The sequence below is a fragment of the Trematomus bernacchii genome, unplaced genomic scaffold (assembly GCF_902827165.1).
Source record: "Trematomus bernacchii unplaced genomic scaffold, fTreBer1.1, whole genome shotgun sequence".
NCBI lineage: Eukaryota > Metazoa > Chordata > Actinopteri > Perciformes > Nototheniidae > Trematomus > Trematomus bernacchii.
Window position 1 is genome coordinate 8,006,506 of NW_022988050.1, and position 20,561 is coordinate 8,027,066.

At 40.2% G+C, this 20,561-nt stretch overlaps 3 protein-coding genes across 3 annotated transcripts; 1 reads left to right on the forward strand and 2 right to left on the reverse strand.

Annotated features, from left to right (window-relative positions):
• Positions 1–407: 407 nt before the first annotated feature.
• Positions 408–20,162, forward strand: LOC117474034 (sphingomyelin synthase-related protein 1-like). The gene is given in 10 exon segments (XM_034120039.1): positions 408–472; positions 2,269–2,388; positions 10,984–11,097; positions 11,331–11,366; positions 11,368–11,438; positions 16,205–16,780; positions 17,218–17,313; positions 17,433–17,550; positions 17,642–17,792; positions 18,441–20,162. Coding segments are annotated over 10 exon segments (1,650 nt in total). The 5' UTR covers positions 408–412; the 3' UTR covers positions 18,749–20,162.
• Positions 5,508–7,640, reverse strand: LOC117474032 (dual specificity protein phosphatase 13-like). The gene is made up of 3 exons (XM_034120037.1): positions 7,495–7,640; positions 6,605–6,825; positions 5,508–5,834 (listed from the first exon to the last, which is right to left on the reverse strand). Exons 1-3 carry the CDS (start codon positions 7,638–7,640, stop codon positions 5,608–5,610), a joined length of 594 nt encoding a protein of 197 aa, XP_033975928.1. The 3' UTR covers positions 5,508–5,607.
• Positions 13,636–14,529, reverse strand: LOC117474033 (dual specificity protein phosphatase 13-like). The gene is made up of 3 exons (XM_034120038.1): positions 14,381–14,529; positions 14,065–14,282; positions 13,636–13,945 (listed from the first exon to the last, which is right to left on the reverse strand). Exons 1-3 carry the CDS (start codon positions 14,527–14,529, stop codon positions 13,752–13,754), a joined length of 561 nt encoding a protein of 186 aa, XP_033975929.1. The 3' UTR covers positions 13,636–13,751.
• Positions 20,163–20,561: the final 399 nt, after the last annotated feature.

The window sequence follows — 20,561 nt, forward strand, 5'->3', positions numbered from 1 at the left end:
TCTCCAAAAAAAACAAGGATGTGGAGGTTGATCTCACAACCCTGATACCAAGAACCAAAATGTTTTGCCATCAACTATCTATGAAAAGTCAAATTGTAATCCCCCTACTCCTGTTTATGTTTTATAGCGGATGTTTACAAAGTCTTGTAATTAAAGCTTAACTTTAGCTACTAGCCTACAGACCACCATGTGATTTCTTAATCTGGCTGGAATGACCCTTTAACTATGTGTTTTCTTACTCTGAGGATTGCTCAATGTCTCTTCTATGAACCGAGCTGCAGAGAAGAAATACTGGCTGAGGTTAAAGGTTGTGACGTCTTCTGCTACCACGCCATAGTACACCATGTCCATGTCACCATAGTAACCAGCTCCAGTGTCCACATTGTTCCACGTCCCCTCTGCTGCGTTCAAGATGTGCGTAATCCCCAACCTCTTCAAATTACACTTGTCCTTTGCAGTCTGCCTGCGAAAAGTAGGCGTGAATATTATTTTAATCCTTCATTATTTTATTCAGTTTAGTCATTTAATACTTTTTGACTTACTCGTCCCCGATGTAGACATTAGGCCAGACCTCGTTGACATGAGTGTAAGCAACACTCCCACGGTTTAGGATTTTCTCCAGCTCATAGCCCCCAGGTGTGACATATTCATCCACTGGACTGGATTCCTGCGCTGCCTTTGTAGCATTTATCTTGATGCCAGTCTTTGACTTGTGAGAAGCCATTTTCTCGCTGTGGCTTCCTTTCACACATGATTTATCAGCTTAGGGGGGGAAAGAAATAACACGCTTGCTTTTTTCCCCCTCCTGCGACTTTATTCATGAAAAAATACAGTTTTGTTTTTCCACATGCATCTCCAACAACACTCACCGAGAGATTGAAGCTCGGAGATGTTGTTTTCATCATTCTGGCAGCTTGTTGTGAAGTACTCCTTTAAGGCAGAACATGGTGAGGTTTAATTCTGGCAGGCTCAAGTGAGGGCACAGATTGTATAACCGCTCTGTGACGAGCATCAAATGCAGAGGATATTTTTAGGGCTGTGATGTGGCGGGCCCCTGACCTTAGCTGCCACGTTCCCTGCCTGTGGGGAAAACTTCCACCAAGCAAGTCCCTGCCTTCCACTTCTAAACACGCAACTTTAATCCCCGCTGCTGGCAGGAAGCTGTGCGTACCCAAACGTTGCACTTGCCAAAGGATACCCATATTCACTGGCGTGAACAGGGCTCTCTGGGCTTTTTCTCAGCCGTATGAGCGACTCCTTGAAATTGTCTCTTTTAGCCTTTTGCATATATCAGAGGCTGGGAGAAAACGTGTAAGCGCTGCCTCACAACACCCGTTAAGGATGTTCTGCATTTTATGGAGCCTCTCGGGGGCCAAAAGAGAACTGAAATGTGTCAGACAGTTAGACAGATGAGGTTTTTCACAGGATGTCACATGTCTTTGATTTCCCGTTATATGATATGCATGGTCCATTCACTGATCTTAATGTGAGCCCCCAAGTGAGAGTGTGATGATGACTGTATCGCAGAATGGCTGGATGAAGCTGCTAACATGTCAGACAGAGTTTTCACACCATCAGAGTCCTTTATTTTTCCCTCATATCTTCATACTCTGCCATCATTCATTCTGACAGTGAAATCATTAAACCTGTGATATCCAATTCCTTTTATTTTGACAGCGTCTCTCTCTCTTTTTTTCCCAGTGTGCTCTGGAGAGCATCTCTTATTAAGATGGCTTCAGCGTTTCATCTCTTTTCAAAGTCTGACCTGAATCTGTATACACACTCAGAACCATGCTGGCAGATTTTTATCATCTTGTATCAAGCCTCTTTAGACACCACCGTTTTAACTGTACGACGCCGGATTGCAGCGGTTAAGACACAGTATTTTGAGAGTTGTGGATCTATAAGTGGAGCATTGTTTATTAATAGGCACACACTGTCTTTGAGTTGTTCAAGAACAGTAGGGGTTTTGGCAGTTGTGCTACATTTGTGTTAAAAGCCTCTGTGATATTGATGTGCTGCATGTGACCATGTTGGTGTTTCAGCTGCTTAACTCATGTATCTACTTTACATTTTTGCTGACGCCTTTAAAATGCATGCCTTACAGTGCTGGGTTTATCTGATGTATTTCTCCTGACACTGAAGACAGCCAGGGGTTTTAAATAATTTGTGAACAATATGAAAACCATTTTTTCTTTCTGTATCAACATGTAATTAGAAACAAGTTTATTTCTCCATTGCTTGACATTTTGTTGTTTTCCTCTGCAGAGCCAAGGAAGAGTCCAAGTGACGGAGCTGATTCAGAAATCCGACATTAGGCAGGATGTTCCTGTGCCTCCGAACAGCCTCCACAGCCTCCACCAGGCTGAGTCTCTCTCTGATCAGGAGGTAGGCCAGCGCTAAGGTCGCAGAGCGGCTGATTCCTCGAGCACAGTGGACGAGCACCTTACCTGCAAGAGACAAGAGCACCTTAAATAGTGTACATAACATACATACAGAATGTGATTCATTATAAGGGATGTTTTAGCTTTTGTTTATATTTGTATTTTCATAGTGCAGGCCAGGGGTGTAACAAGAAAACAAGCTCTTGAGTTAGGAGGTTGAGAAAAACTGACTATACACAGTAACATATAAAAAATATTAGAGAAAATGTTTAAAGTTGCTTAATTTATGGGATTTAAAAACATTTGTCTTGTGGATTTGGGTGCAAAATTGCAATAAAATCATTTTCTGAAATAAAATAGATGATATTTATTTAATTAAAGTTAATAAATAAATAAATGCCTGACTGAGAATGTCTTCATGATGATAAAAGAGAGTTGCCAATCTCCTCAATTAGTCACAAACTCTTAAAGTGGACCTATCATGCTATATTTTAATAATATAGTGTAGGACCATACCTATATAAGGCATATTTATACTTTTTTTTGTTCAAAATACCAAACAGATCATGCATTTTAGCCATGCCTCATTTCGCTCAATTTGCACTTTTGTAGCTCTGTTTTTGCAAGGGCTGATTCTGTGAGAACAGCACCATCTACAGGCCTGGCATATGTACTACAGCGTCTCCAGCGCTTTCGAACGGCAATGGCCGTGGCTGTCTCCTCCTGATTGGTGGAGTTGGCCCAATAGCCGTAGCGCCACCGTCCTGACGTCAGGACAGTGTTCAAATCTGGATCAGTTTTTATCAGATCCGTTGCAGCCCCTTTTTTAGAGATTTGGGTATGAAGGAAAATAGAGAGGGTTGTGTTTTCTGACACTTGGTGAGTTCCCTGGAACACCGGGGACACATATTCATGTATAAAAGACGTACAAAAGTGCATTTTGCATGATAGGTCCCCTTTAAGTTAGATATCCATGAGGACTTTCATGTACACGTTCTCAGGCAGCAGCTGAGTCATTTAATTTTTTTGCTCACAATTTCTGAATTCTTGGTTAATAATTAATAGGATGTATTTGGCGTTACAATCAGATTTCCAGCTTGAAGAAGCATCTTGTTACATTTTTATACCACAACATTTGGTGCAGATTTACACCCCTCACGTAATGTGCAAATCTGTTTCCTGTGGCTCAAATGGTAGGCCTACCTCTCTGACTCAGAGCTCCATGAATGAAATCAGCCGTCTCTGTGAAGAATGGGCTCAAGTCAAAATCTTTACAGTCTGGTGCTTCCACTCCATGATACTGTATGTTGGTGTCTTTGTAGAAACATGGCCCCGTGTCAATGTGCTGGGGGCCATCTGCAGCATTCACCACGTGTGTAATTCCCAGATCCACTAACCGGGTTTTATGCTGAGCTGTAGCCCTGTTAAACAACACAAGACATGATACGGGGAATGCTGCCTTTAGAGATTTTTCTGGCCAGCTCTCTGAGCGTATGTTTGCAAATGCATCACTGGTGACTCAAATGTACAGATTTTATATTTGTCCCATGAGTTAGCCAAATACAGAACTTGTTTGCAGCAACACTTTCACAATCAGATCACCATATTGCAGCGGGGCCCTGAAGTGAGAATGTCACTTACGCGTCTCCGATGTAGAGGTTGGGCCAAACCTCGTTGACAGCTCCGGTGGGGCGTCTGTTCTTCAGCAGAAGGCTGAGCAGATCGCAGGTGGGCGGTGTCTGATACTCCGACTCCTCCTCTGGGCTCATATCTGCGTATTTCACTTGAGTGTTGTCGTATAATTATCACAAATGATATTCAGCTCAACACTTGCAAAACAGTTGGATAACTTCCCCAAATACTTGATGTTCCTGGATGGAGAATTTGAGAAGTTCTTTCTGCTGTTCTGCTAGTTTTTCTTTCCTGCAGACATTTGGAAAGGAACCACAGTACACTCTGACCTTATTGGAGCAGCTCGCTCTGTTTTCCATCTGAGCAGAGTATCAGTGTTGTTTGGAGGCTGAGCCCCGCTGGAACGTGACAGCTGAAGATGCCAGAGTCTGGGCAGGAGCAGTGAGGACTATTTATTCCTCAGATGGCTGTGACAGAAGCCATGCTGCTTGTGTTGTGACAACTTTAACCACAGAACCACAGCAGTGATTACAGTTGTAATAGTGTCAGGGATTCAAAACATGTTGAGGAAGATGCCACGTTGAGTCAGTTCATACCACATCAACTTGTTCCTTATTTCAGATCATTTTAAGAATAATGCTGGTGTTATTTTTATGATTTTTTTTATGGATTTAATTCATTCACCCACTGCCTAATTATCCAAAAACTATTCAAAAACATTTGGTGACATATTTCCTTATTATAATGGACATGGAGACTGAAGTTGTGCTGAAACCCCTCAAATAACGCCTTTTCTATTTCTGGACAGTAGCTCCGAGTTAGGCAAACATCACTGACCATTATGTTTACCGCAGATTAGATTGCCATTTGTCATAGAATTATTGATGTTAACATTTCCAATTTTTCTCAGAGCTTTTTGAGAATTGTTTGACTTTTTCTGAAAGTTAATGAGAAACACATTCATATTTGTGTACAGATTAAACAAATTAGATATAATGTGTTAATTAGTGAGCTGTAGAGGGGCCATGCGTGCTGTTTCCCCCCTGCTTCCGGTCTTTATGCTAAGCTAAACTCTCCTGGCTCTAGCTTTGCATATTTAGCACACAGAAAGAAAAGTGTTCCATCTTCTCATATATCTCCCAGCATGAAAGCTCAAGAGAATATTGCCCAAAATGTTTCTTGAAGGTCTCTTATCCACAGAGTCTCAAATGTTGAACATGTCTTCTTTGATGACAGTTGATCTCACAGTTAAGTCCTTTCAGTAGCTGCTCTTTCCTTAGACCTGTTGAATTTATTAAGAAGTAGTATGTCAACTTTTGTAACTTCACAGCCCTTTTATGTGCTTTTAGGATTATATTAAAGCTGTGTCGACACAGACAATATTCTTTTTTAGGATCACCTCACTTTTTCTTTTAGTTACTAGTTCTCATTACAAGTGAAGGCCTTTAATGTATTGTAACTTTAATTTCTTCACAAAAAAATGGAAATCGTTTTACAAAAAAAACACATTACAACTTGGTTTACATTCATATCTTCATTGTACTTCAAACAAAAAAATGTCATTCAAATGGATGGATGGATGGATTTGCCCTCACGTCCGCCCGTAGGCACTGGAGCTCCTCACTGGTCCCTGGTAGTGCAGCTTTTTGTCCAGCTCTCGAAGCTGCTCCAGAAAACCATTGTTCGGTGAGATGTGCCTGTTGGCGCTGACAGCTTTGATGGCGTCCACCAACGTCATGTTCTCGTGGATAATCAGGTATGCCAGGACCAAGGTGGACGAGCGGCTCAGACCCATCGCACAGTGGACAAACACTTTACCTGCATGGAAACCAAAAAACTGAGCATCACTTCCTGTTGATCAGACCACAGTTCATCCTGTCTACCAGCTCCATGTCTGTATTAACAACCATGCAATGACTGGATTATTGTGGTGAACTTTATTCTAACTGTCTAATTTGTAACTCTTTTGTGGATTAAAAACCATGCACATCACAGAGAGGAGTACTTCTAACTCCCGACTAAAAGTTTTCAACAATGTTGCAACAAATGTTTCTACACACAGTAATCCCTGCTTCCTTATCGGGGTTGAGGATTAGGGCGCATAGGAGCGCGTAATTGAACTGTCTTGGCGTCTGTGTATTTCTTCCGGGGATTACTGTAGGGCCCGCCACACACTGGAGCCCCCGATCAGCCAGCATGTGAATGAGGAGGCCTCATCTTATTACTGTCATGTCAGATACCGACTTCGCTTTGCATAACAGGCCAGGCTAGCACAGGCCACAAACATAATTGTGTAATTTCCATGTCCAATAAAAGTGTTGCTTACAAATTACCAGGGCAATCCATTTAAAACCAATTTTCCTGGCTAAGGTCTGAGCTTATGAGAAGATTACCGTGGGGGAAAGATATTAGCTTGATATTATGTTTAGTGTTTGATTTGCATTTTAATGACTAACACAACTGGGGGCTGCTGTAATGGGAATTGACTGACAAATGTTTCTGTACTTTGTCTTGCAGAAAAAGATGTCTCCCCCAAGTTCAGTGTTAAAATGATTAGAGATATCTCGAGTCTAGTGAATGCTTCTCACCTGTAGGCGAGCTCAAAGCGTTCCTGATAAAATTGGCCGCTGGGTAGAAGAAGGGACTCAAGTCAAAGTATGGCATGTCAAAAGCGACCACTCCGTGATAAGTGATTTTGGTGTCTCTGTAGAAGCTGTGGCCCGTGTTCACGTTAAACTTCCCATCAGCAGCGTTAAGAACATGGGTGATGTGGTGAGCCAGGAGTTTCCTCTTGTCTTTGGCTGCATACCTAAGGGGGAAAAGCACAATTGTCTGTCAGTGCAGATAAGGGAAAGAAGGGTTTATCATTTCAAAGAGCATCCCTTGGACCTAAATTGGAAGATTGTATTTTTCCTGTTCTTTCACACCACAAACTAAATGAATTTTCCCTCCAGTATATTTGGGGTGACCCGAGAGCCGAGACACATGTCATTTGCTAGCAATACTTCCACGACTAATTTGTGTAAAGTAAGCAACTTCAGTAATATTAAGCATGTAGTCTAAAGTTTATAAGACCGTGTTAACATGCATTGGGTCAGCAAGGCAACAGTTTAGCCAATATGCTAAACACAGCTAGTGTTTAGCATAAAAACAAACAACGAAAGCATCACATTGGTAAATGCTTACAATGGGATCGTTTATTTACACATGGGGTCAAAAGCTGGCAAACATTCAGTAGCTACTATCTTATATGAAAAATGAGACATTTATCATACCTACTTATAGGGGACGGCAGAAACATCCAATAAAAACACCATAGCGTAAAGGGCCATTGTTCATTATTAATGTTAAACGAGTCGCATTTCCATTGCAGTCCATTGTTAATAATAAATATTGATGCTGCTCTTCCACTCAAATGTTATTTTTTAATTGTTTTAGAGTTTTTAAACCCTTTCATAGTTAGAAACAATGCTCTCACATGTCTCCAATATATATCCTGGGCTGAACTTTATCCAGATGGCTGCTGGTCCCTGTCTTTGTCCACATCAGTCTCTGGAGCTCTGTTACCGGGGGGGTCTCATACCTGTCGTCTGCCCCCTCAGGGCAGCTGAAGCCTCTGGGCATGTCTGGATAGTTCTGCTTTTACAACCTGTCGCATAGAAGTGTCACATTCAACGTTCTGATTGAGTTTAACTTGGAGTTAAAGCAGCTATTTGTTAACGCAACAGATCTGGCCGGTGCTGAAAAGTCATCAAAAGGCTCGGAAAGGTTTTATACTATATGCTTTACTCACCTAAAGTCTAAGGAAATGCGGTTATAGTTTCAGACAACATCTGATTCTCTTTGAAGGCTTAATAACACCACTAATAGGCTTTATTGAAGGGCGGTAAGACTGAAAGAGAAATACAATGGGGGAATTACAGTGAATAGAACATCAGGCAAACAGGCTTATCACCTTTAAATATAGAATATAATTATGCCAATAAATGCACTCCACAGCCGCAAAGGACCAAAAGAACACATAATTGTAGGATGACCTTATGCCGCTCTCATTATTTTATCTACAGTTCAGGAGCACTTATGTGGACTTATTCACCTCAAGAGATAGAGAAAATTGGCATTCAAGGCCTATAAACAGCTTTTCATTTCCTGCAGGCAAGTCCAACCTGTGCATTTACAATTTACACACTGGGCTTGTTGGATGTATGCATACTGTATACATTAGCATCCATTTAGTTAGCTGTGTGATTCTGCTCCAGGCTGAGGACGTACAGCGACGTGTATGCATTGTAATAGTAAAGAAACCCATGGCAGCTTAGCTTCCTATTAGCATTCTGCTGGTGTGTGGAGACGTAATGTGGCTCTCAGGGTTTGGAGACTTATTGTCGTGTCCACAGGGATGAGTCGCTGAGACCAAATCTGTTTCAGTGACCTTTTGTAAAGCTGCCATCACATATGGACTCAAACTTCACAATAGCTGTATCTTTTTCTCTGCATGTGCACAGTGTGTCACGTGTTTTGCAAGAAAAGCTGCATCTTACCCAGCTTGTACTCCATGCATAGAAGTGAGTGAGTGTTAAAGGCAGAGCAAAGTGTGTTTTTGCACAAATACAACATGTGCCCGGAGTACCTCGAGGCTCTTCTTTCTCCTCATTGATCTATAAGTACAACCCTTCCCTCCCTCCCACAGTCAGGGCAGAGAACTGATTTCCCTGGTGCACATGTTGAGCTGCAGCGCTGCTTTCATAGCCTCCCCCTTAGGCTAACCTGTCCTTCTTGCTCTACTTCTGTGTAATTAAAGATGCTATGTATGGGAAAGTGCCCACGGTTAACATGGAGGGCAAAGAAAAATGGCTTTTTACCTCCTCCGGGCCTCTTCTTGGTGGTTTTTATGAATTACACTTCCCTCTTTAGCCTTTTGGATGTGCCTCGTCTGGATTTGTGAGCAAATTAATAAAAGAAGAAAGTGTAATAATCCATCAGGCAATGCAGTACAGTACATCCTCATTTATTAAAGTGCTTCATAAACATGTATACCTTCATACAAAGGTGTAGACTAGTCTAAATCAATACATTTTAATACATATTTATTTTAAGGACTTCTATCTGCAACACATTTGTAACAACATATTGTTAGCGTACACTTGCCTTGGCTGGAAACGTTGCTTTCCAATGTCTCTCGGCAAGAGCTACATGTAGGTCGGCAGCACAACTGTCTGCGTTTTCCTTGGTAATGTACCCTGCAACATTTTTATGCTATTTTAACATCTGAATCCCAGCCCAAAAATAATTCTGGCATCATCTTCTGCATTCCTTTAAGGTTATCCGAGCTACCAACACAAGAGGGAGGATAGGACATTGCTTGTTTAACAGCAAGAGAATTAGATCATATGCTGAGCTTAAAATCTGACTGAGATCCCCTCTACAGTGAAATGTGTTTAAATCAACATATGGACATTTGGTAAAGTCAGGATTTTCTCTTTTACTTTATATATGGACATTTAGTGAATAAAACAGAAACAAATATTAAAGGTTGACACTTAAAGCAACACTCAGTCTTTTCTGAAGCACCAAAGAATTACACAAAAGTTGAAAAATGAAAATAATATACAAATAATACATTTCTTTTGATGATGTAAGGTTAATTATTTGCAAGAAATCCTAACAGTATTGTATACATTTACTTGTACCCACGAAGAATATCCATAGCTAAAACATATATATTGAAATTAAATGTCCAACTCAGCAAAAAAAAAACATGCTGTATACGTGTGTGTGGTATTTCGAGGTTGAGAGATAATTGGAGGTAGCAATCACTGCTATAAAGCAGATGCACGGTGTACCTTTTTGTAAGTGAGCTTTCCAATGTTTCTAAGGATTGGTTCATGGAGATTCAAAGGATTTGAAACCGTGTGATGTGCAGTGATGATCAGCTCAAATAGCTTGATGAATACACAAAGTAATATTATACTGTGAACAATGAGAAGTTGGTCTGTAGACTGATTCAATTTCGAGTTTGAATGTTGAATTACAGAACAATGAGTCGTTTACAGAGTTTACAAAATAACTTTGCTTTGTAAAACATTTCCCATAAGACATTTGGTCCATTCTGCCGTAACACAAAGTGAAGTGCTGAAGAAAGAAATCTTACAAGAATGAGAGGTAACTGAAATACATAATATAGTCACAAAGAATCCTTATCATTAGCATGAATTTGTCTTGGTGTATTTTCACTTTGCCTTACATTATGACCAGTGTGTAATAGATAGAGGAAATGGAACATAATTCATAATTACATTTACAAAAAGTGTATAAACAGCTCAAATGAACAAATGTTGTGTTTTCATTAGCATCAGCCCTTCATACTGTATCAACACAGCCAATGTTCCCCGTCACAGAGTCTGCCATGTTGCACCGCCATGTTTCTATAAAAGCCCAGAACTAAGCTGTGGCTAGAGAGGGCCGTTCACGTGGAAGAGTGGGTGGAAGATATTTCAAATAACGCTCTATATTTCACTAAATCCTACACACTGGTGAATTCATTTTTCAACTGTCATTTTGTTAAGACATTCTGTATTTGTAAATAAAACTGCAAAAAAAACTATAAAAATAGAAAGTCCTTTACCATGGTAGCAGGACCTTGCGAAGCTAATGCAGCTAATTGAGACACATTGTACTCACTCCCTTCACTTACATTAAGCATGTTAATATGTGCCCATGTAAACACTTCGGGCAGAGTATTGTAGTCAGGTGTAGTTCAATGGTTTGTTTGCAGATTTCCCAGGTGACATGCCAACAGGCTATATCACTGTTAATACAGTTAAAACAAATTTCATGACAATCCATATATTTCAGTCTGAAATCAGTCAGGCATCCCTATCCCTGGGCACCGGGCTGCTTCTGTGGGGCTGAAAGTGTAAACTCTTGTTGATTACAGGATCTGACATGTTTTCTCCTTTCTTGTCAGCTGAAGATCGAGATCCAACAGCAAAGCCAGGAAATTCCTGTTGGGGTAGATGGCTCTCTTCTGGATCAATTTCTGCAAAGCTCGCTTGAGCGGGAGTTGATGGTAGATCATGAGGTACGCTAACACCAAGGTCGATGACCTGCTCATTCCCATGATGCAGTGCACCAGAACTTTCGCTGAAGAACAGACAAGATGAAGGGAGAGGGAGTGTGTAGAAGACGGATTAGAGAAAGGCCTCAGTCTTATTAATATCATACATGGCTGCCCGTCTCAAGCTGTGGCCTTTCTTTTTTTCCTGCTTTGAGCTAAAAATAGTGCCTACAATTCATCGCCTTTGTTCATTTAAGGTCCCTTTACAGGCTGGGCCCGACTGTCTCTTTAATCCCAACTTGTCCTCTGCCTGATAGCTTCTTTGAAAGGAGCCATGGTCACATTATAGACTTAAATTCTGCAAGGTAAGACCGTTATTACTACTGCTGGCTGAAAATACATTTACATTCCTTTACAAGATGTGTTACATTGTGGTGACAGGTGACATTGAAGGGACAGCATGATGGGAAAACTTGAGTGGATGGGTTTATACTGGGTTTAGGGAGGGAAATTAAACATGCAGACATGTAAAAATAAAATACTATTCAGTATTTTTGAAATGTTAAAGAAATACCATTCACTGTGCAATATAAAAACAATTATTGTGAACAAAGAAGAGTCTTACCATCATGTGTCTTCAGAGCTTTATGAATGAAATCAGCAGCAGGGTTGAAGTAAACATCCAGATCAAAGTGCGTCGAGTCATCTGCTGGAATGCCACAATACACAAAGTCGTTGCCATAAAAGCTTTGGTTCCCTATGCTGCCTCGCTTGGAGTGAGCAGCGTTTAATACATGAGTAATACCTAATTTCTGCAAGGAAGTCTTGTTTTGGGCTACTGCCCTAACAACACAAAGAGACAGAGAGAGGTTCAAGACGTATGTGAATGCTAAGCTTCACAGCACAATGTTTTTTAACTCAATCATTTGCAGGAGTTATGTAAAAGATCATGGCTGTTTAAAATGACAACTTACAGGTTTCACTACTCATTAAGTTTGAAATCAAATGTATACTTACACATTCCCTATGTAGATGTTCGGCCAGACTTCATCAACTTGACTAAGATGCAGTTTGCATGAGTCCAAAACCTTCTGCAGATCCTTCACACTAAGATATTCTTCTCTCTTGCCTTTCAAGTTTGACATTTTAAGTTCAATTCCCAAATCTTGTATCGATAACTGGTCCAAATGTTTGTTGTTTCAAAGCAGTTCCCGTCAGCTCTGGCTCGGTATGATCTGTACGAGCAGGTGTTTATCTGCTGTCACTGGACAGTTACCCAATTTAGTGCTTAACCTAGCGTGTAGTCTTACTCGTACAGAGGGCAGCACAACAAACAGAGCAGCCCGAGTTCAGCTTTTCACACCGCTGTGGGACTCTAATTTAATAAGGCTCAAACAGAGATGAATCATTCCATAAAGCAGTGATAATTGGATGCAATTATGGACAAAATGTTTAAGTGCATTGCTTATACAGGATGGCAGGAAGTCCACTTGAATGCTGCATTTATGGAACAGATATACTGCAACAGCTTGATGCAGCTAGTTTACTGCTCTGACATACATATCTTGTGAGAGCAAATTGGCTGAAGAGGAAAATAATTAAGCTTTTCATTTCATTTCATTTCAAACCTTTATTTACCAGATTGGTCCCATTGAGATCATAGATCTCTTTTTCAAGGGAGACCTGCTTTGCCGCTGGCTACACATGACTTCAAACAGCCCTCACAAAGCTTCTCTGTTAACCCTCCTATTATGTTGCAGGTCAATTTCACTCATTCCAGCTTTTAAATTTAAGAAAAACATAATTAACCTCCATGAAATATAATGACCTCTTTTCATTCAGGGTCATGAACTGTATGTAGAATGTAAATTGATGTGTTATGGAAAGTCTGTACTGATGTTGTATACAGAATCAGTCAATAAATCTTTTTGACCTGGAGATAGTTATTGATTGATTATTCAACATGCTACATCTGCTTATTGATGCATCAGGGGAGTGTGTGGTGGGACCATATCCCACCTAATATGTACAGTATATTAACATGTAATCCATTCCTTCTAGTAAATGCAGGATTCTGATGAGATCAAGATGCAGATCACTGTATGTTCTCAGAAGACATATTGAGTATAAAAGGTTTTTCAGCATTTGACTCCATTACATAAAATTGGAATAACAAATCCCAAGAAATAACCAGTCAACCACTGGAAACACAAGACAGAAGTTGAGAGGATAATGAAACTGAACATTCAGGCAAATGTATGTTTTAGATCTAGTAACAGCTAATTACATTGCATTATAAACTCAACGTTTGAATGAACAGACAACACAAATGTAGAGAAAGTCAATTTTTATGAATATAGACAAAGGTTAAATTAGTCAGTTAGGCCTTATGTTCTGTCTTAAAATGGATTTTGCCCAAGGTGAATGAGATGAATACACCGATCTCTGATTATAATATAAGAGTCAATAACGTGTGGACAAGCAGCATGATTCGCATTAAACGCAGCACCAGGGGCAAAAGATTTGAGCCATATTCTTGAAACAAACTGACTGAGGTCGACGTACAGTATCTCCCTCTACTGGCAGAAGTGCAATTCTTTATTTGTCTTGAGGAAAACAAGTGTTTGAGTCTCTGTAATTTAGAAAAAACTATTTGTTTTTGCAGTACAAAGGATTGCTCATGATGATTTGTGTGTTTTCATATCCAAAGCACGAAGCTGTTTGAGGAATCCTGTGTTTGGAAAAATCCATCTGTGCTCTTTGACCTTATTGATGGCCTCTAGCAGGGTGTAATTCTGGTGGATCATAAGGTAGGCCAGGACGAGGGAGGCCGACCTGCTCACTCCAACTGCACAGTGGACAAAAACCCGAGCTGTGGAGAAAGAAAAAACATAAGACAATAAACCTTAAGCACAAACTGATACTAGAGTATAGTGACTTGTAGAGAGGCCTGAGATAAAACTGACTGACAAGAAGCAACATGATATTTACCACCAGCTGTGTCAAGTGCACTTTGAATATACTCAGCAGAGGGAAAGAAATAGTGAGATAGGTCAAAGGATGGTGAGTCATCTGCAGGCACTCCATAATATTCCACAGAGGAGCCATAGAAGTCATGACTCCCCTGACAGTGCATCTTCCCATGAGCTGCATTCAGAACGTGAGTGATTCCCAGCTTCCACAGACTGTAGCAATCATTGGCCACTGACCTGTGGACAGAGGAAACAGGGATTATATCAAGAAACAAAACAAGCATCACAAAACTCTAGAATTACTTGTGTTTTGGAATAGGAATATTTAAATTTACATGTCACCAATGAACAGGTTAGGCCAAACTTCATCCACATGATTGCCAAACCTTTTTCCTCCAAATAAAACCTTCACCAAGTCTTTCACAGACGAAGTGGCAGGGGAAACTGCATTACTTTCCTGAACATTGCTCACAGTTGACTGCATAACAACATAGGCTACCTACTACTCTCTACCAATTTGTATGATTTATTCTCCCGACATTTATTTTCAGTTAAGACGTTTGTTAGCGATGCCATGATCTTAGGGCAGGAATACCGTGAACATAGTTTAACGTGACAGAGGAATAAATACACACGTACACCATCAGCTGTGCTTCAATCGGAAATGACACGTTTTATTGCGCATGTCCCTTTTATCACGGGAATACAGGAAGTGATTAGTATAAGAGTACTAAATAAACAGAATTCATATATTACATTTCATAATTCAACAACGTTACTATGCTGCTACTGACAAGGACAGGTGTGTCCGATGTCCCTGATCTAAATTTGTATCAGTGACCCATCATCTAAATCTAAATGGTAGGAAACCTTGGACCTTTATATCTCTAATATTGAATGTGTGGTACTTCGTGGCATTTAATTGCACAAAGACTTCATTTCTTGACATCATAACTATAACTCTCCTGCAAAATAAACACAATAAAGTAGCTTATTTTCACCAGAGGGTGTCACTGTTGGTCAGCATGAGCCAAACCCTGTGTAGCTGATTTTACGTGCGCAGCTACACTGGACATTACCGCCGTGTGTCAACAGTGCTGTGTTAAACAGCTCGAAACCGGGCCGAAATGATTTCCAACAAGCCCATGTTTTTGGAGCAAAGGCTACTAGGTTTTATTCAGATTCTTGTTAGATGCCATTTAGCTAGCTAGCTGAATAAATACGGTATCGTCTTCTGTCACATCTCAGTCCGGGTGAGTGAGCGCATTGATTAAGCTAGCTAATATAGCTTGCTAGCTAACGTTAGCTAGTGCTGAATTAGCCTGTTTGGGATTATTTGTTGTCATGAATAAAAAGGTCTGTTTTGTTTGGTTGTATGTCTACCTCGGGTATGTTTGCTGTAACTTTCACGGTCAACCACCAGCAGTTCGGCTAGTTATCTGACTAGATACTGACAGAGGTTATTAGAATTAGCTCCTGACCGCACCTTAGAAATAGCCAGTGATGTGGGTTTAGTGCAGGTGGGTGTTACTTTCTGGACAAAGATACTGTCTACGTGTTGCTGCTTTTGCACAGATGCGCAGTTCCATCATATCATGAAACCCTTATATAAGACGAGCTAACTTTTTTAATATATATTAATCTTGGCAATACTGGAACAGACTTCAACAGGGTGTTTCCACTGACACCAAGGTTAAGCTTAAACTAAAATGACTCCTTTTTAGTCTTTATTCCATAGTAATAATACAAGGATTCGGAACAATGGGTTACAAGTAATTTTTCACAACTATCACAAAAGTACAAGTCAATATCTGGCCCTTAGGAGTAGTCTGCTCCTTCACCTTGATTCTAGGGTGTGTGCTAAATTCTTGTCAGTGTTTGCCTTGTTTATTTGCACACTTATCCAAAGTTGGGATATGTAGCTAAGGATTGGTTTTAAACCTGACATAGAGATTTGTTTCAAAGTTAAGCTGTTTTCTGTCTATGTGGCATGGTTTGTTAGGAGTATTTATTGCTGATTCAGAAGTAAGGAGTGCCTAAGTAGTGCCTCTCCTTAAGATCCCTTTGTTTGTGGGTGAGGAAGTCAATGAGGAACTGGTATTACGTAAGGGATAGCTCAGTTGTTTGATTTAAAATTATGATATTGTTTTTTTCTCCAGCCTTCAGAGTGAGGAGGCAATGAACCAACTGAGTGTCCGTCGCTGGACGCCAAAACACGTCGCCAAGTGGCTGAAAGAAGAGGGATTCTGTGACTATGTGGACCTGCTGTGCAACAAGCACCGGCTGGACGGCACCAGTCTGCTCGCCCTCAGCGAGTACGACCTCCGCTCACCACCTCTGGAGCTCAAAGTGCTGGGGGACATCAAGCGGCTGATGGTGTCCATACGCAAACTACAGAAACAGAACATTGAAGTGTTGGAGGAGCTGGGTCTTCCCTTTGATGGCCACTCTCCCACAGGGTCTGGAGGTAGTTTGGACTGGCTGTGTAACGGGGACCCAACCAGAGACTGTGACAGCACTGACACAGCACCAGTGGGAGAGGAGTATCACCAGTACACTAATGGAAAGTACAAGCAGCAGCCAAGGCGCCTGGATCCTGAGTACTGGAAGACGGCGCTAAGCTCCATTTATGTGGTGTTCGTGTTTGGGTTCACATCCTTTGTCATGGTTATAGTACATGAGAGGGTGCCTGACATGCGCACATACCCTCCACTGCCAGATATTTTCCTAGACAGGTGGGTGTTTGACTACTACTGAGAGGCTTTACCTGACTTGGTGCAATGGGAAGCCATGAAAAAAAAAAAAGATTTGTCAGCTGTGAAATGCCATAGAGAAAGTTAATCAAATACATATAAATCAGGATATCACAGCAGATGGTGGACATTATAATTGCCCTACTTCCTTGAAGCAAGTTTCTATAATTGTCCTCACATATTCCTCAGAGGTTTACTTTGGTGCAAAGAGAACATTTGAGTGTTTTTAAAAGTGACCTACTTTACAGTGTGACCCATTGTTTATGAACAGCTTTAAGCGTTTGATGTTTATTAAGGGGGAACTGATTTCAGGGAAATGTCTTTTGGCATTATAAAACACGTTAAAGGCAGTTGCAGCTTAAGTGTACTTACATATTTCAACTTTAACCATAGTATTTTGACTTTTTTATTTTTTACAGTGTGCCTAGAATACCTTGGGCCTTTGCCATGGCTGAAGCATGTGGGGTGATCCTGTGTAATGTCTGGTTGCTGGTTCTGCTGCTCCATAAACACAGGTAGAGTACTTTCATATCCGTGCAAATTTTACACCACCACAGTGATATTCCTTTCGGATGCCTAAAATGTGTCCCTTAAATCAATGCTATGGAAGCTAACTATGTCACACGGCTTTTAGGTCCATCCTCTTGCGGCGCATGTGCAGCCTCATGGGAACGGTGTTCATGCTGCGCTGCGTCACCATGTTTGTCACCTCCCTGTCTGTGCCAGGACAGCACCTGCAGTGCTCAGGAAAGGTAATACATAATGCATGTTCTGTCTACTCTATGTAAAATGCTGCCTCTTTGAAAGATGACTGCAGTGATATTTTCACTTTTCTCCAACTAGATGTATGGTGACACGTGGGCCAAACTGCAGCGAGCTGTGGCAATCTGGAGCGGATTTGGGATGACCCTGACAGGCGTGCATACATGTGGTGACTACATGTTCAGCGGGCACACTGTGGTCATCACTCTGCTCAACTTCTTTGTCACAGAGTGTGAGTAGCTTTTAAGTCCAAACTACTTTGAACTTCAGAAGTCCTCTAAACTGCCAACATTTTTAAAATGGACACGGATAACAGATATTAACTCACAATAACTTAACTTGATTTATTAAAGACCAAAGTGAAGCCTTAGGTCATTTTAAAGCTCTAGAGGAGATGTGTGTCTGCTACTCATTGGGTTACGAATACTTTTAACACCTAAAAAGTATTGCGTTCAAATGTGGCTTTATAGTTTTTATTGGATGTCTGAATTAATGGAAAGTCTAAATTGAAGGCTTGATGTTTTTTAAGCTGAAATTCTAGACAATTTGCAGTTTTTTATCCTGCCTTAAAAATATCTAAATATATATATGTAAGCTGATAAAATATGAGCTGTTAAAAACTGTCACATCAGAAGGTTTAAGTACTAAATCATGAAGAAGAAACATTGTAACCATATTTGGGATCATTGCCCTTTTGGTGCCGTCCAGTGTCTCTCACTGGTATTACAATTAATATTATAACTAGCCTGTCTCAGTCTTACCTGGTCAGAAATAATCTGTCTACATAGGACATGATAGATGTGTGGATAATGTAGTAAGACTCCAAACAGCAACATAAAAATGTATCTTAAACCGTTCTTTCTTCTAATTTCTCATACAGACACTCCCCGAAGCTGGAACTTTATTCACACACTGTCATGGGTCTTAAATCTCTTTGGCATCTTCTTCATCTTGGCTGCACACGAACACTACTCCATCGACGTGTTCATAGCGTTCTACATCACTACCAGACTCTTCCTGTACTACCACACTCTGGCCAACACCCGGGCCTACCAGCAGAGTCGAAGAGCTCGCATCTGGTTCCCCATGTTCTCCTTCTTTGAGTGCAACGTCAACGGGCCCGTCCCCAACGAGTACTGTTGGCCCTTCACTAGACCTACTGTGATTCGGAAGTTTATTGGAAAATGAGCAGGTGTAGCGGTTCTGTCAGACACTTCTTAGCCTGTGCTGTTTAGTCTGCTTTGTCAAGTTGCCAACTGAGGCGGTGTGTGATGTCTTCATCAACAAAGACTACTGTTGTGATCCTGTTAGCACCGAGGGATACACTGAGCCATACCTTCTTATGTTCTAGGATTTATCTTCTAACCTTCTTCTACTTGTCTGTCTCCTTTTTAAGTCAGATCAAACTAAAATCTGACAGAATTTCTTAAAAGCCCCATCAAAACTCAGCTTTTTTTTTATGGTGAACAGAGAGGATGTGTCTAATGTATTAGTTTCTTATTTCTCCTCTAAAGGGATGTCATTTTATGCATTTTTAAGTATCTCCCAACTTAAAGACTAACTCTTAAGCCTGTTAGAGTATTTTGATAGCACATGATAAAAGGAAGCCGCATCAAGAAATTCTCAGGCATTCGTGTACCTAATCTTTCACAGCAGTAGGCCATTTTCTGCGCAATTAAAATCCCTGATCATTTCAAAGTTAGGATCTTAACATTTTGTCTAACCTCTAACTTTATAATTAATCAAAACAAAAATCTATGGACCACTGTTGAAGCAATATTCAGTAAGACATTACACTGTTGCTTTTTCCTGTATAGCAAAAATATTGTTCATCCTTTTGAGAAACAGATGCTACATGCCGTTTTGTTTGGAAGTCTTTGTCATTCCTTGAAATAATGCTTACGTTTTCGATAATGTTACTAAGTGTTGACACAGTAATCCATGGCTTAATAAAAGATACAGTTTGTTAAAAGTATGATAATTTCAGCCAAAATCATGGAATCAAAAATGTATTTCCAGTTGTCTTAAATATAATTCCAATTGCCAATTACCTTGAGTGTTATGATAGATTTCTCTGTAGAAATGTTGCAATTTTTTTTATGTGAGATAGTTGTATAGTGCTTTTTTAAATCATAAAGTGTAGATGATTAACATCCTTTACCTTAGTAATAGTTCTTACAAATGATCCTCAAATTTGTATTTACCTGTTAATATTAATTTATTTCATTTTGTAACCGTCGATAGGTATTTTTATATTTCATATACAGTGTTACAGCAACATGCACATGGAGAAATGGGTTTACAGTTGCTCTTAACTATGTATTTATTTGAAACACAATGTGCTTTTTGAGTGTTATGTTGATTTCAGATAGGTCTCTACATCTAATTGAGTGAAACCTGCCACTGTATTAAGAGACATGTTGTAATTGATGTGGTCATTACAGCATGTTAAAAACATTGTATTTCTCAATGGAGTTGACAGTATAACACATCCTTTCATTGAGCAATGATGCTTCTCTGTTTTAATGCTCACGCAAAGCCACAATACTTGTTTCATGTCACAGTCAGTCATTTCCATCATTAAAGAGTTGAAATCAAAGTCCATGTTCTTGTTTCTTTATCCCATTCACTGCACAACCACATAATGAATGCAGTATACAAATATTGATAATGTGATTAGTCGTCAGCAGAGTTGAATAGATTGTTAAACTACAGAAAGCTAATGTTTAATGTACATTTTATCCAACACAAAGCCCTAGATTTCTAGTGGACATATTGGAAGTCTTTGAAACAAGTTTAATAAAGGGGAGATACATATTGTGTTAGTTTCAGGTAGGCCTGCAATTTATTGTTTTCTTACTTAATATGAATAGTGAAAAATGTTTAGTGTTACCAAAAGCCAAAGATGACGTCCCTCAAATGTTTCACTTTTTCCACAACTCTAATAATAGGCTATATTAGTTTGGGTTCACAAATGTATGAAGCTGGAATCCGAGAATTT

Excerpts from the sequence above, each read along its gene's own strand:
- LOC117474032 (XM_034120037.1), bottom strand. The coding sequence starts at position 7,640 with ATGCCCAGAGGCTTCAGCTGCCCTGAGGGGGCAGACGACAGGTATGAG. Across the intron at positions 6,826-7,494 it reads AGGATATATATTGGAGACAT|GTATGCAGCCAAAGACAAGA; the intron begins GTGAGAGCATTG and ends TTTCCCCCTTAG. Across the intron at positions 5,835-6,604 it reads CGCTTTGAGCTCGCCTACAG|GTAAAGTGTTTGTCCACTGT; the intron begins GTGAGAAGCATT and ends GTTTCCATGCAG.
- LOC117474033 (XM_034120038.1), bottom strand. The coding sequence starts at position 14,529 with ATGCAGTCAACTGTGAGCAATGTTCAGGAAAGTAATGCAGTTTCCCCT. Across the intron at positions 14,283-14,380 it reads AACCTGTTCATTGGTGACAT|GTCAGTGGCCAATGATTGCT; the intron begins GTAAATTTAAAT and ends CTCTGTCCACAG. Across the intron at positions 13,946-14,064 it reads TGCACTTGACACAGCTGGTG|CTCGGGTTTTTGTCCACTGT; the intron begins GTAAATATCATG and ends CTTTCTCCACAG.